Here is a 15,931-nt window from a genome sequence, read left to right on the forward strand (position 1 = left end):
TTGTTCAGTACCCAGCGAGTTGGCCGTGCAGTTAGGAACGCACAGCTGTAAGCTTGCATCCGGGAGATAGTTCGAATCCCACTGTCGACAACCCTGAAGATGGTTTTCCGTGGTTTCCTATTTTTACACCAGGCAAATGCTGGGCCTGTACCTTAATTAAGGCCACGGCCACTTCCTTCCCACTCCTAGCCCTTTCCTATCCCATCGTCGCCATAAGACTTCTCTGTGTCGGTGCGATGTAAAAGCAAATTCTAAATAAATAAAAAAAATAAATAAAAAAAAGGAAAAAGAGAAATTGTCCGGTATACATGTTCCATGTCTTAAGGAATTTTCTTCTTCTCCTTCTACAGCCTCGTTGGACCACTTAAGTCAATCATTTTCTGGTCTTTTTCAATAAGTTTTCTTTCCGAATTTCCTAGTTGCTTTTCATTCATTCTGTTGTTCCTCAACTTTAAATACCCTTTCCATTGTATGTCATTTTTCTATTTTTGGTTTAAATCACATTTTTATGTTTTTCACTTTCTTTGAATTTTCTGCTTTGTTTTGTAAATAGTCCAGTGTTATTTCTAGTTTTTCCATATAATCTCTAATTTCCTTAATCCATCTTACTTGTTGCTTCAGATTTCAGAGTTTCTCTATAATTTTTCTTGGTAATCTGGTTTCTGGAGTTGTCATAATGTGACCAAAAAATGAAATCCTCTTCTTCCATATAGTACCTGTGATGGGTTCCCTTTCTCTGTACACCACTTCCACCATTTTTCATTTATGCATGTTCCGGCTTTTCCTCTCTCTACTTTTAGAATTTAGTCAATTCTGTTTCTCCAAGTGATTTTAAAAGGAGTTTCACTTCTGTATGTCTCTTCTGGTTGAACCGCTATCTTGTATTGTTTTAATTTTTCTTTGATCAGTAGACATTTTTATTATATGTGGACCATGCTAATTTTTGAGCTTTTATCATTTTATTAGTTCTTTCATGCCATGGAGTTTTCTCGTCCAAATTGTGTATTATAATTTCTCCTAGGAATTTAAATTGTTTGACTAATTTTACTTTCCTGTTATTTACTGTTATGTGGTTTATTACTAGTGAATCTTCTGTCATTATCGAAGTCTTTTCGAATAATATCTGGAGATCTATTTTTGAGCTGTGTATTTTGTAGACTTGTTATTTGATTTCTGGCTTCTTGAATGTTATTAACTTGTAACGCTAAGTTGTCTGCAAATACCAAACAATTTAAGTTTATTTGATCTTTCTTGGTTCAAGAACTTCTTGATGAAACTTATGGCATTTACTCACATGTCACCCGTCATTGCATATCAGTTGCAATCCTAATTTTTGACCAAATATTCGCGTACATTTTTGCGCCGATTAACAGCCACACATCCAATCCGTGGGCTTGTTGCAAGAATGCATGTCTGTAAGTCTTTTCTTAGAGATTATGGAAATCTTTAATGACCGAGCTCGATAGCTGCAGTCGCTTAAGTGCGGCCAGTATCCAGTATTCAGGGGATAGTAGTTTTGAACCCCACTGTCGGCAGCCCTGAAGATGGTTTTCCGTGGTTTCCCATTTTCACACCAGGAAAATGCTGGGGCTGTACCTTCATTAAGGCCACGGCCGCTTCCTTCCGACTACCAGCCCTTCCCTTTCCCATCATCGCCATAAGACCTATCTGTGTCAGTGCGACGTAAAGCAACTAGCAAAAAAAAAGAAAGAAAAAAAAAAAAAATAATCTTTAATGATCGGAGAGGAAGAGAACAGACCTGGTTCTCAAAACATGTACAAAACCAATGTTTACTAAATAACTTATGTACTGTATAATTGTATGTAAATGTATTGACAAGGCAGACCTCTTACAGACCTGTTGCACAGGTTTTTTAGTAAGTGAAAAGATATGCTTGTGACTCTTTCACTCCAGGCTCTGTCCGGCTCCATGGCTAAATGGTTTACATGCTGGCCTTTGGTCACAGCGTTCGCAGGTTGGATTCCCGGCAGGGTCCGGAATTTAAACTATAACTGGTTAATTTCGCTGACATGGGGGCTCGGTGTTTGTGTCGTCTTCATCATCAGTTCATCCTCATCACGACGCACAGGTCGCCTACGGGGTTCAATCAAAAGACCTGCATCTGGTGAGCCGAACTTGTACTTGGACACTCCTGGCAGTAAAAGCCATGAGCCATTTCATTTTATTCCAGGCTCTTTCTGCTCTTCTTGACCCCAAGTTCTTCTTAGATAAATCTGAAGCATGGATCAAACGTCTTGATATCCGATATTCCTAGTTAAAGTAATGCAGGTGTGCGCCAAGTGGATGCAATGCAAACTTTATCTCTACCAGGCAAATTGGCTGTGTGGTTAGGAGCGCGCGGCTGTGAGCTTGCATCCGAGAGATCATGGGTTCAAATCCCACTGTCGGCAGCCACGAAGATGGTTTTCCATGGTTTCCTCATTTTCATCAGGCAAATGCTGGGGCTGTACCTTAATTAAGGCCCCGGCCGCTTCCTTCCAACTCCTAGGCCTTTCCTATTCCATCGTCCCCATAAGACCTATCTGTGTCGGTGCGACGTAAAGCTTCAATCAAGCGACTCATCTTCGACTTCTACACAATTTTGGGACGTCATATTTTTTAAATTGTGTTGTGACTTCGTGCCTGATAGTATATGCAGGCTGGCTCACTTAACTGTTCACCTCTTCTTGTAAACACTTTGAGACACAATGCCGAACTTTGCGTGTGTTGTGCTACTATTCAGAAGATTGCGCCTTACTTCATATAAGTGACTGACCTTCTACTTCTAGATTTTACGATTTAAAATCGCGCAGTGCCAATCCCCATTATCTTATATTGCTTCTTCAACTGTTTTTGTGAAAGACTCATTCTTTCATTTCTTATTTGCCTATGCATTGTTTTTGCATTTTATTCGGCTGATGATGACCCAGATTGGGGTCGAAACGGGTACCACTTCCGCTTATAATTAAATAGGAATATAACACTACATTTCTTATTTACTTGTATTGAATAGGTTGAACTACGTTATTTATTATTTCAATTTAATTGTAAAGCAAAAAAAAACTTTATCTCTGCTCAGGCAGCTTGTATATGTCGCATTTAACTAATGCTCTTTGAAGTTGCAGGATGCTTATCCTTAAGCAAGGACTATATTGAATAAAGTATTTTCAATCGTTCTTTTCAGATTCGCATGGAGGAGATGCAGAGTAAGGTGTACCGTCGAAAGATGTTCAACGACCAGGCCAACAGGTTATTGAAGCGGTATCCAGAGATGCAGGATGAGATATCGTGGAGAGTGAGTCATCTCAACTCCAAGTGGGAGAATCTGGAGCAGTTCATCAGTCCTTGTAAGGTGGATCCTAACAAGACGGATCTGCACGCAGGTTGGTATAGCTCTTGTTAGGCTGGAATTTCAGGTGTTAGCACTGTGTTATCAATTTAATTGTGCATTGATAGTTCAACGGTTCACAATTGTAGGTTTGGGGTTCTCCACTTAATCAGTACTTGTATAGTGTTAATTATATGTATTTACGTTTAAAAGTGCATTATGAGTGCAGGGATGATCTTCAGCTGCTAAATGTATCATGAACATTATATCAAGATAGAAATACATTAAATTAAAAATTTTATACTATTTAAGATATGTACAGGGTGTCTGAGAAGTCCCCGTACCCCTAGTTTCATACGTTTCATATTATTATTTTGTTATATTATGGCATGGACAATTCAGTTTGTATAATTGGGGAATTCAATAGTTGTTTTATTGGTATCCCTGCTGCTAGCGTTGTTGTCAGTCTCATTTCAGTTGCTAAGTCATGGCAGACGTGAGCGGACACAGCTACACTGTTGAGGAGCGATTAGTGGCGTTTGTTTGGGTGCACGAACGAGCACATACCGGACAAACAATGACAGTGATAATGAGTGCATTTACAGATCACTTTGGTAAACCCCCACCTCATAAAGCTACTCTGCTTGATTGGGAGAAACGTGCGTTTGCTACAGGCAGTGTCAAAGACAGGCCGTGTAGTGGACGTAAGAAGACACGGGAAGAAACGTGTGCCGCCGTCTCCATTGAAATCCATTCGCAAGAGAGCAGCTGAACTTCAAGACCACATTAAAAGAGATTTGAAAATGAAAGGATTTAGGCCGATGCATGTGAATGAATTATCTGACAATGACATGGAGCAATGAGTTGCAGCCTGCCGTGCTTTGTGGGAACAATTCCCAACTGCCGTGTCTCGCTCAAGGGTGTTATTTTCTGATGAATGTGGGATATATCGCAGTTCACATAGGAGGAATGTGGTCTACTGGTCTATGGAAAACCCTCATTATATGCAAGAGTTGGAAAGGAACCCCCCTCATTTTATGGTATGGGCCGGGATATCATCACGTCACTTGTGCAGACCGTATTTTTTTGATGGGTATGTGTATGGAGGACTTGGAGACGGATAGAACTCTGTGTAAGGCATGATGGTGCACATACAGATTCCCTGGATTCATAGTTTTTATATGTAAGTACTCCACTATGATATGAAACGTATGAAACTAGAGGTACAGGGACTTCTCGGACACCCTGTACAGTTCTAAATTATGGTGATAATAATAACACACATTAACGTCCACATCACATACCTCACTTCGTACAAGATTCACTTTCATACCTCCGCGTACTAGTTGCAGCAGTTTACACAGAGCATTATTTATTCAAATTCACATGATAGATCTGTGTCTAATTGTTAATAATCACAATAGCACGTGTCACCATTTGGTGTGAAACCTGAGCAGGATCTGCTTTGTCAGACAGATATACACAAATTGGTCAAATGTTTGAAGAGACTCTGCGATAAAATATGAATTCAAATCAGTGACGCTGTCACGTTCAGTAAAACAGCTGAATTTGTTCTACTTTTAAAAACTGATGTATGCTGGTATGGAAGTTCTTGCCATCTATTGATATGTCTTCTCATGAGTATTGCATATGTGATTAGGAGAGAACCTTCCTTATATAAGTTGGTGTAATTTAACTGGTTGTGAGCTGATGGCTTTGGATTGAGTAATATGGGTATCTAGAATGTAAAAGAAAATATGTGCTGTTAGAGAACGTCCATAAAATTTGTGGGAAGTGTTAGAGTGAATTGTGTGACTTGCCCTTTGTATGTATGTTCATGATACATTTAACAACTGAAGAAAGGAAGAAAAAGAAGAGTTCCTCAATGAACTGGAAACACATATTGTTGGAGGTGGGATCATGATAATGGGAGATCTGAATTCTCATGTGGGTACTGATAGAATGGGGTATGAGAATGTTCTGGGCCCACATGGGTATGGTGATAGAAATTAAGGTGGAGGGAAACTGTTGGACTTTTGTGTCAGAAATAACCTGATAATAAAGAGGACATGTTTTATGAAGAGGAATAGCCATAAGATCAGCCGATGTAGTTGGGAAGGACAGTATGGAACACTCATCGAATTTATAATAACAGACCAAGAACGGGGAAGATACGTCATGAATACAAAGATAATCCCCAGTGAATGTATGGAAGGTGATCATAGATTATTAATTGTGGAATTAAAACAAGTAAAAATCCCTAAAATTCTATTGTAGAAGAAACTAAAGATCAGGATTTGGGAATTGGAGGAGGAGGATAAAAGAATGGCATTTCAAGATTGTATATAAAGGAAGTTGCCTAACACAGAAATATGAAGTGGAGAAGAAGAGTGGGACAATTTAAAACAGACATTTGTGGAAGCAGAATTGAGGTATGCGGAAAAACAAAAGCAAAATTTAAGGGAAAGGAGACACGGTGGTGGACAGGAAAATAAGAAAAGTAATAAAAGAAAGGAACAAGGTGAAGAAAGAAATGGATAAGGAAAAGCAAAAAACATATCGGAGGGATGAGAATAAGATAGAAAGGTTACATGTGGAATACAAAAGATTTAAACTACAAGTAAAGGGGAGTATCAAGGAAGAAAAGGAGAAATGTTGGGGAGAGTTTACCAACAAAATTGGGCAAGATAGTTGAGGAAATCGGAAACTATTACACAGAGTAATAAAATCGAAAAGAAAAAATTAAGGCATTAGAGAGAGAAGATGGATCCATAGTGTATATGACAAAAAGGGTCTTCAGAAAGTGATGGCAAAGTATTTTGAAAAACTTTATAATGAGGATGGCTACTCGGAGGAAGAAGGAGATAAGAAAATGGAAATAATAGATGGAGAAAAAGAAGAGAACCCAATAACATTGTTGGAATTTGAAAGGGCAGTGAAAGCAATGACTAAAGGTAAAGCAAATGGAAAAGACAAATTCAGTTCTGATATGATTAAGGCAGCAGGAAGCATTGGACTACAGTGGCTATACCGAGCCCTCAATGCCATATGGAAGGATGAAAGGATACCTGAAGATTGGCAACAAGAAAGCATTGTACCACTGTTCAAAAAAGGAAATGCAAAGAAATGTGAAAATTATAGAGATATATCACATGGGCTAAAAATAATGGAGAAAGTCATAGACAAAAGACTGAGGGGTATAATAGAAACACAGAGGAAGGACCGAATAGATCAACAATAGACTTGATATTTACAGTGCGAGCAATAATGGAAAAACATCTGGAAAGGAACAAGAAAATCATATTCGTATTTTTAGATTTGGAAAAAGCTTATGATACAGTTAAGAGAAAACATGTATGGGAATGCCTACTGAAAGGTATGTACCAAAATCAATAATTAACAAGATAAAAATGTTGTATCATGAGAGTAAAAGCAGTATACAAGTGGGAGTGGTGACTGAAATATTTTATACAAAAAAAGGTCTCTAGGAAGGAAGTGCACTGTGATTTGGGGAAAGGTAGAAAAGTAAGTACAAAGGTGACTGACATTTGGAATGAAAATCTGAAGGAGTTTGGAGTAGTAATAAGTAGAAAAGAAAACTGTAGTCATCCACTGTGGAATAGAGAAAAAAAGAAGCCAAGTGAACATAGACGGAGAACGGTTAGAGAATGTCGAACAGTTTACATATCTGGGTAGCATTATTAATGGAAGTAATGAAATCAATCCTGAAGTTAATAACATACTCGGTAAAGGTACAACATTTTATCTTAAGTCAGAGAGCTTTTATGGGATGAGAAAGTACCCAAGAGAACGAAATTAACATTATATAGAGTATTTCATACCAATTGTAACATACGGACTAGAAACGCTGGTAACTAATAAGAGACAAGATAGTAAGATCCAAGCAGTAGAAATGACATTTTTAAGAACATTGGTTAAAAAGACAAGAAGAGATGGAATTCAAAATACAGTTGAACTTGCTTTATACGTAACTCTTTTCTACGTAATTCGTATTTGTACGTAATATCCTTCAGGGGCCTATTCCACAAAAGTATGGTCTTGTACATTACAAGTTACTAGTGTGGGTTCTTGTAATGTATGGAGTTGTACATTTCTGTTCCACAAAAGATTGATAGTCTCTTGTATATTACCAGTGAATTGTTACAAGTTTTACAAGTGACGACATATCAATAAACATACTACGTCATATCATGAATCAGCTGTTTATCTTCGTATTCCATTCGTTGAATTAGGTTATGCTTGCCTCATTTATCGTAATATCGTATTTTACTGTAACTTATGCAGCAAAGATTGAAATAACTACTATTCCTGTGAATTTTTCAATGCTACGATGTTATTTTTCAGTTTATTTCTTTGATGATAGGAAATTACTCCGTTATTATCACCCATTCTGTTCTTTCGCGATCCTCGCGTATGTTCTACGAGAGTCTAACATACCTACCTTGGTCTGTCATTAGGAATCAGATGCCGCTAATAACGATATTCGGCCGCAAAACTTAATTGTTACGAAATTGCAAACTCTGCATGAATTGTTAAAATGATGTCAAGAGAAACAAAGTTATTCATTTTGAAGGAAATAGAAGGTAGGAAAGATATTCGTTTCGGTGGATTCAGCGAGAGTCTGAAAAAACATGACAAAATAAATGGTTGGATGGAAATATTTGACTTGGGAAAAGCTCATGGAGCTTTTGAGGGGAAAAGTTGGACGTATGTAAGAGATATTCTGCTCATTAATGATTCCAGGAATGTCCTTCTTGGAATATGTCTTTTTCAGTACTTTCAGGCCAACAAACAATTTGAGGAAATTTTATATCATTTATTGCAGCTACCACAGACCGAAGATTTTGCCATTCCAAGCATATCTGCAGTACCATGGTACTGACCACCATTTCCTAGCCAATGTAATGTTGTTAGTAAATGTTGTTTAGCAGAGAGAGATTTATTTCTGTTCGTAGGATATTTTAAGCTATGGCCAATATCTATCAAAAGTTCTTCCACTTGTATTGTGCTTAACCTAAAACGTTCATTGTATTCAAATACAGTGTTAAACTGGAAGTTTATTCTTTTCCTGTACAGACGATAGTTTTTCATTTTCATCACCATCACTATCACTACTGCTAGACCACATATTTATCAAAATGTATCCAAAATAAGCGTATTTAAATAGCAGTAGTACATTTATATATTATTGTCCTTTCACTGGTAGAGAATTCTTCTCAATTCGCTAGTAAGTTACAAGTACTAGTACTTTTGTGGAACACGCCTATAAAAATTCACTAGTAATTTGTAAGTATGGAGTAGTAAAGTACAACTGTAGAAAATTCTTTTGTGGAACAGAAACTCTGGTATTTGTACAAGTTACTAGAGAATTTACTTGTAATGTACAACACCATACTTTTGTGGAACAGGCCCCAGGTCCCGGCAAAATATAATTTAAAATCGTGTTAATTAAACCTTATTTATACGTAATCCGTTTATACGTAATTCGCTGTTATACGTATTAAGTGTCAGTGAAATATAACTGAGTTTTGCGTAATTGTAATGAGCACGTGCTTCTTAAAAATAAACTACTGTATTTACGACGTTTCCTCTTTGTCAGCGTAGGCAGAAGTAGAGCGATTGGGTTTAGGTGCTGAAACAGAACACAAAGAGTTTCGCCGAGTGACATTGTTGCAGCTTACTTACTGGCGGCTTAACAAAGGCGAGTTCCCTTCTCTGCTCCTCTACCTTCGTTGTTTTTGACACACAGTCAAAGATTTAAGATACATTTTAAGCAAAGTGGGCGGTTTTGGTGCGGAAACAAAAGAAAATACAGTAAATTTGTTTGAACGTGAGAATTTCTTTCGTGGGAACAACAGAGAATTAAAATGTCCATAATGCCGGTGTCTGGTGTTTACTGTTGAACAGCAGTTTTGTCATTCAGTTGCTTTTAATTAGCCATGGAGAACAGAAAAAGGAAAATTTATACGAGAAGTGGACGCTAATCCACATAAAACAAAAACCCAAATCGCTCCAGACTTGGGGATGCTTATACCACACTATGTACAGTCATCAGTAAAAGAAACGCTATTTTGTATGAGTTCTTAAAACTGGGTTCAAAATCAGCAAAGCGCAGCCGTCAGCAGGAATGATGGTACGTAGATTTGAAGAAAGCACTTTTCACATGGTTCCAAAAACGCGGGCTGCAGCTCTACCAATTAGTGGAGACATGCTGAAGGCAAAGGCGATAGATTTAGCTAAAATGATGAGTATCACTGCTCATCAAGGCTTCATCAGGATGGTTGCAAGGATTTAAAGATCGTCATGGAATCACAGGGAGAATACTTTGAGGTGACTCAAAATCTGCGGACGTCACGGTGCAACACTGGAAAGAAGAGGTTCTGCTGGGCACCATAAGCAATTATCAGCCTTCAAACATCTACAACTGTGATGGGACCGGCCGATTCTACAATCTCCTTCTTAATAAAATATTAGCTGGAAAGGGTGACTCATGCCATGGAGGGAAGAGAAGTAAAATTCGTGTAACAGTACTTCTCGCCACAAATGCAGATGGATCTGACAAAATTCCTCCACTTGTGATAGGAAAATCGAAGAATTTGAGGTATTTTAATGGTGCGAAAACAAAACCTACTGAATATGAATCCAGTGGAAGAGTGGTTGGAAAACTGGACATTAAAGTGAAAAAGAACAGAAGAAGATCCTTCTTGAATCTTGACATCTGAACTAAGTAAAGTGTTAACTGCAATCGAAGTGTGTAGGCGTTACATCAATGCGAAAAGTTGTAGTGAAAATGCTTTGAATTTATTACTAAGTTTCCTAAAGGAGGTTTATACTCTTAATGCAAGAAAAGTGAAACAAGCCAAACTATATGATTTCTTTAAGGCTGGACTAAGTTCAAAATAATATTTTCTGTCTTAATGTATTTATTACTTGCAAGGATTTACACATGTAGGTCTAGTCCATTGGTTTTTCAGTAAATATGTGATGTATTGTGTAAGTCTGATTTCTAATTCTGAGTTACAAGTAGTTTTTTCTCTTCCCCTTGATACACGTATAAGTCAGGTTCAACTGTATTAAAATCAGAGAAGAACTAAATATAGAACCGTTAGTGCAGAAGATGCAGAAAGCAAGTGAGGTTGTTCGGACATATAAAAAGAATGGGAAAGGAATGGATACAAGAAGGGAATTGGAAAGAGAAGTTAAGGGAAAGAGACCAGTTGGAAGACTGAGAAGAAGGTGGATGGATCCGATTTGGAAGGACATTAGAGAAGATGGATTTGATGTGGTGGAAGTAATGGAGCAAGAAAAGTGGAAGGACAGAAAGGTGTGGAGGAGGCTTGTTAACCACACCCGGGCGACTGGAGTGGGACAATGATGGTGGTGAAAGAAGTGGAATCAGAGATAAGGCTTTTTTGCAGATGATGTTATTCCGTATAGAGTAATAAATAACTTACATGATTTTGAGCAACTACAAAATGACCTCGATAATGTTGTGAGATATACAGTAGGCAATGATATGATGATAAATGGGGTTACAAGTCAGGTTGTGGGTTTCACAAATAGGAAAATGCCTCTCTGTTTTAACACATTGCAGACCGGGTGATCATCACACTGCTCAACCCCTGTGCCCGACCATATCTTAGATTTTCCGTGTTGTCTCCTGTTTGTGAGAAAAAAAATAGTTGCCATGACTTATGACTCGACCTACGTATCTGAAATGAAGATGCCGAGATGGATGTGTGGGATTACGAAAAAAGACCACATGAAGAACACCTTTATATGAGGCAGCATTATATCAACTGAAAGGTCTAGAAAGGTTGAAGAAGGATAATTGTTCTGGTATGGCCACATTAAGTGCAGGGATGAAAATTGTGTGGGAAGGAAAATGCTTGACATGGAGGTGGAAAGTAGTAGGGACAGAGGTAGACTCAGAAGAAGAGGGATGGATTGTGTGTGACATGATCTCTGGCAAAATAAGTTAAGTGAAAATGCTGTTTGGGTTAGCGGGAAATGGAAATGACTTGTGAGAAACGTCGACCCCGCATGTATGGGAAGAGAAGAAGAATCAAAGCTTAAAATTACAACATGAGGCAGTTAGAGGATTATCTCATATAAGATATCATACAACTGTTACTCATGAACGCAGTATTCAGTCCATGATAAACTGTGTTAATATTTGATACAACGTGATCTATACCGCATGACATTGTCAGTAGCATTTCTAGTAGCATTTTTATAAGGTTAAATAAATGGTTCCCGGTATTACAGAGGGATTTCAATACCATAGACATGGAAGATACGGAGCTCTTATAATTAATTTTCTCCATCAAGTACAGCAATTTCTTAGCCATTGGAAATTCTCCATTGTCATTCGACATGAAACACACTTTTCAAAGTCATCCAAATTTGCTGCATGTTTCTGAACTGTGCAATGTTTCCCCGATGATCTAAACATGGGCTTATTCCCTATTTCAGTATTCCTTCTGCCCTGAGAAAGAATATTGGACATGGTATGTACACTCACACTGCAAGCTTGAGCCGTCAGCTCCTGGCATTGAGAAAAGTCTGTGTTCTCATGCACTTCTATATTTGAAAGCTTCCTTAAAAAGCCATACACACTGTAAATTATATTTCTCGCCGGACTCTGTAAAACTTTTCGAGTAACACCACTATCACATGCTCGAGTGCTACTCTGCTCGCCAAGAGACACGTCAACTTACAACACGTCTTAAACGTTCACCACACTAACTTGATATCACTGTTCTGCACTATAAATTGAGGATAATTATGTCCACCTTTTCAATACAAATAAAATGTGACGTCATTAACACATCACAAATTTATTACCTTTCAAAAAATTGGGACCGGTTTCGGCATTATTTGTATGCCATCATCAGCCATAGGAAACTTTGTGACAAGGCTTAAGTACAATATTAACATAACATACAACATGAATATATATAAAAATTGACCATATTCTTACATAACTATTAAAAAAGTTTTTGGTGTAGTCCTTAAAACTTGAGTTTAAAATTGGTAGCATATTATATGCAACATATTATGACTTATTACTTCTATACAATTTTTGACTAAAGTTAAAACTTTGTCAGGTTCTTTAAATATTACAAAATGCTGATTTAGCATCCAGTTCAAAAAAATTTCAATCTTTGAGAATTTTAATAACTGCTAGGCGTTTAAAAGCAATTGTGCATTTTGGTCAAAAATACCTAAAACTGACATGTATTAAAATGAGTTGACCTATTATCAAATTGGAAACAGTAATAACCTATTTATACTAGGTGTAGAGATATGTTACAGTATAAGTCTTTGGTAACTCAATGCCTTGCGTTAATGCAGTTTGGTTATTTAACAACAAATCGAGTAAAATGATAAGTTCGGCTGATATTATTTTAGACTTTGAAACATTATTTGTCCATTATAGAAGTCCCTTGAGTAAAGATTTTTAGTGGGCAGAACAGTTCCTTTTAGAATTGATTACAAGTTCACTCTGTTTTGGGGTTTGAATAGAATGAAATTCTTATTTCATTATATAATGTTGTTGTGCAATATTCATATACGTAATGTTCCGTCTTGCTAGTGTTCTTAAAATATAGATTGACTTAACAGGAGTGGACTGGTGAAGCAGAATTTCTTGGAGCATTACATTCAAGGTCTTTGAGGTTCTAGAAATATCTCAATCCAAGACGGACCTAGGAAAAAGATATATATACTACGTATTAGCATAAGAATAGCAAAGTTTTGAGAAGGCACTATTTCTATTTAAATAGAAACTCACCCCAAGCACTACGTTGTCGAGAATAAAGCCAGAGAGGAACTGTCTACTGGAAAGGCAGATAACCGACTACGAGTACTAGAAGAAGGGTGGAGCATATGATGTAGGGGAAGGGGGATCGCGGTAATGCGAGATTATTGGTCGGGAGGGCATGGATTACGGAGGGGATGGTAGATGAGCATATTGCACACCATTTTGTGTACTGGTTGATTTATCGGTCTTTTTAGATTGTTGATCACTGAAATGAGCGTGTCAAACAATATTGTGAGTTTTTTGGATACCTCATTCAGATTATAATTAGGGTTAAAATACTGGTCCAATGATATGAAACATTGTTCTGTTATATCAAGTAAGGGCCCTTTTCCCAATATTTCTACGACGTCAATGTCATGATTGATGTCATGAAAACTATGTTTATAGTCATTTATGTGTTGTCCTATAGCAGAAAATCTCCTATATTTAATGGCGTTGACGTGCTCATTATACCTAACCTTAAAGGATCTCCCTGTTTGTCCAATGTATGTACTATCGCAGCTGTTAAGGTGAAATCTGTATAGGCCGATTTATCATATGGGTTTGACAATTCATGAAATAATTTATTATGAACTTGAGTTAGGAAGAGGTTTCATTGTGCACTTGGGAGAAGATTAGCAATTTCTAGGTGTGTTTCATATAATATGTTATTTAAAAATGATTTTTTTCTTGCTGGGCATTGAATATGTTCCGCTGATCTTCAGGAGCTAGCAGTTTGCTTCAATCAAGCGACTCGTCTTCGACTTCTACACCATTTTGGGACTTCATATTTTTTAAATTGTGTTGTGACTTCACGCCTGATAGGATATGCAGGCTGGCTCATTAACTGTTCACCTATTCTTGTAAACATTTTGAGACTGTGCCGAACTTTGCGTGTGTTGTGCTACTATTCAGAAGATTGTGCCTTACTTCATATAAGTGACTGACCTACTTCTTCTAGATTTTACGATTTAAAATCCACAGTGCCAATCCCCATTATCGTATATTGCCTCTTCAGCTGTTTTGTGAAAGACTCATCCTTTAATTTCTTATTTACCTATGCATTGTTTCTGCATTTTATTCGGCTGATGATGACCCGGATTGGGGTCAAAACCGGTACCGCTTCCGCTTTTAATTAAATAGGAATGTAAATCTACATTTCTTATTTATTTGTATTGAATAGGTTGAACTACGTTATTTGTTATTTCAATTTAATTGTGATACAGTTCAATATGGAACATCATGAAATTTTTATCTTTAAATGTGTCGATTGCGCTGCTGTAGGCAGTGAGCTGTGTCCAGCGATCAGCTCTATGCCATAAGTCAGACACGGAGGTACCCCCTCTTGAAAATGTGGACTGAATAGGCGGACTGAACTCTGATCGAGAGGTCTCACCTCCAGACTAACAACGACCTCAAGATTACCGCCTTCCTTGTAACTTAGCCTACTCCATATAGCATTCTGCTAGAATAAACTTTGCATTACGTTCAAGCCAGACTTCCAAACCTTAGATAGTCAATAGCTATCAAAAGACTTTTACATGTTAGTGACACTCTACATAGTCAGTGTAGACATAATTGTACATATAGGACCAAAGTTGTATAAATGTAAATACGTCTTGTTCAGAGAGCAACCTTATTCACAGTATTATTTAGTGTGTGTGCTCCACAATAAGAATAAAACCTCAAGTTCCTTTATTTTTATGTATTATACAAAAGATGGCAAGAAAATAAACTTTCAAGTTGTGTTTTGTGTATCGTGCTTCTTGTATACAACACCTGGTGCCAGCGATTTGACCTATTGTGCTAATTTGGGTTCATCAGTTGGTAAGTAGCACACCTACCAAGACGCATGGCTAGTGCATACCGTAGAGGCCACTGCATACGCTACTTGGAGCCACCGGCAGTGCCAATGCACTATGCGAGTCTTTGTCTCATTTTCAAAAAATTGGAGCCTGCCTGGCCAGCAGATGATATAGACGTTGATTCACATAGGGAACCTGAAATATTTGTTCCGAATAAGTAAATTAATAATACCTATATAGTTTGTCCATTATTGGACATTATAAATTTCCGAGAACCTGTGATATTACACAAAGGCACACCACAACTGGCAGCCGCGGCTAGTGATGTGTAATAAACACACTTGACATTGAATTTACTCATTCGGGAGAAATATTTCAGGTTTCTTATGGGAATCAACATCTATATCATGGTCGAGTTTTATACGCACGCGAGGGGGTGGGTGACGGAGAGCAGTTACTGTGGTAGCCAGTGGTGTTCATTATTGTTAGGTTGCGAATGCAAGACAACCGTTGATTTTTCACATCAAATTCTGAGAAAAAAAATGTCTTGGATTCAGAGAAGTATGGTAATAATACCACTACTATCACTGACTACACTTATATATACCTACAATATAATTACTCTTGAAATACAGTTGAAACCGTTTATTGCGACATCACTTTTAATTACGTATTGGATATAACAGCGAAATCTAACGGTCCTGTCTGAATAATATATAAACAATGTATTTAAAAAAATCACTTAATGCAGCGTCTCTTATTGCAACATATCATATAAAACGACATATTTTGATCACATTTTTGCACAAATGTATTGGTTATAACCTCCCATGTTGATTTTTATTTCATACGTATTTGGGGGTTGCGAGCAACAATGTAACGCTTATTATTGTAGATTTCAAATTAATCTGTGTGTTAAATAGTCAAGGCAAGCGTCGCTGTGAAGATGTCTTAGAAGAAAAGGAAAGGGTT

The 15,931-nt window shown here is 37.4% G+C and overlaps 1 protein-coding gene across 1 annotated transcript in view; it reads left to right on the plus strand.

Moving 5' to 3' along the window:
* Positions 1-15,931, plus strand: part of klar (klarsicht) — a 1,195,270-nt gene that overhangs the window by 507,531 nt on the left and 671,808 nt on the right. Inside the window, exon 8 of the mRNA XM_067157231.2 lies at positions 3,185-3,383. Within this exon, the coding sequence (XP_067013332.2) occupies positions 3,185-3,383 (199 nt within the window). The remainder of the gene's footprint in view (positions 1-3,184; positions 3,384-15,931) is intronic.

Source organism: Anabrus simplex, chromosome 13 (genome assembly GCF_040414725.1).
Source record: "Anabrus simplex isolate iqAnaSimp1 chromosome 13, ASM4041472v1, whole genome shotgun sequence".
Taxonomy (NCBI): domain Eukaryota; kingdom Metazoa; phylum Arthropoda; class Insecta; order Orthoptera; family Tettigoniidae; genus Anabrus; species Anabrus simplex.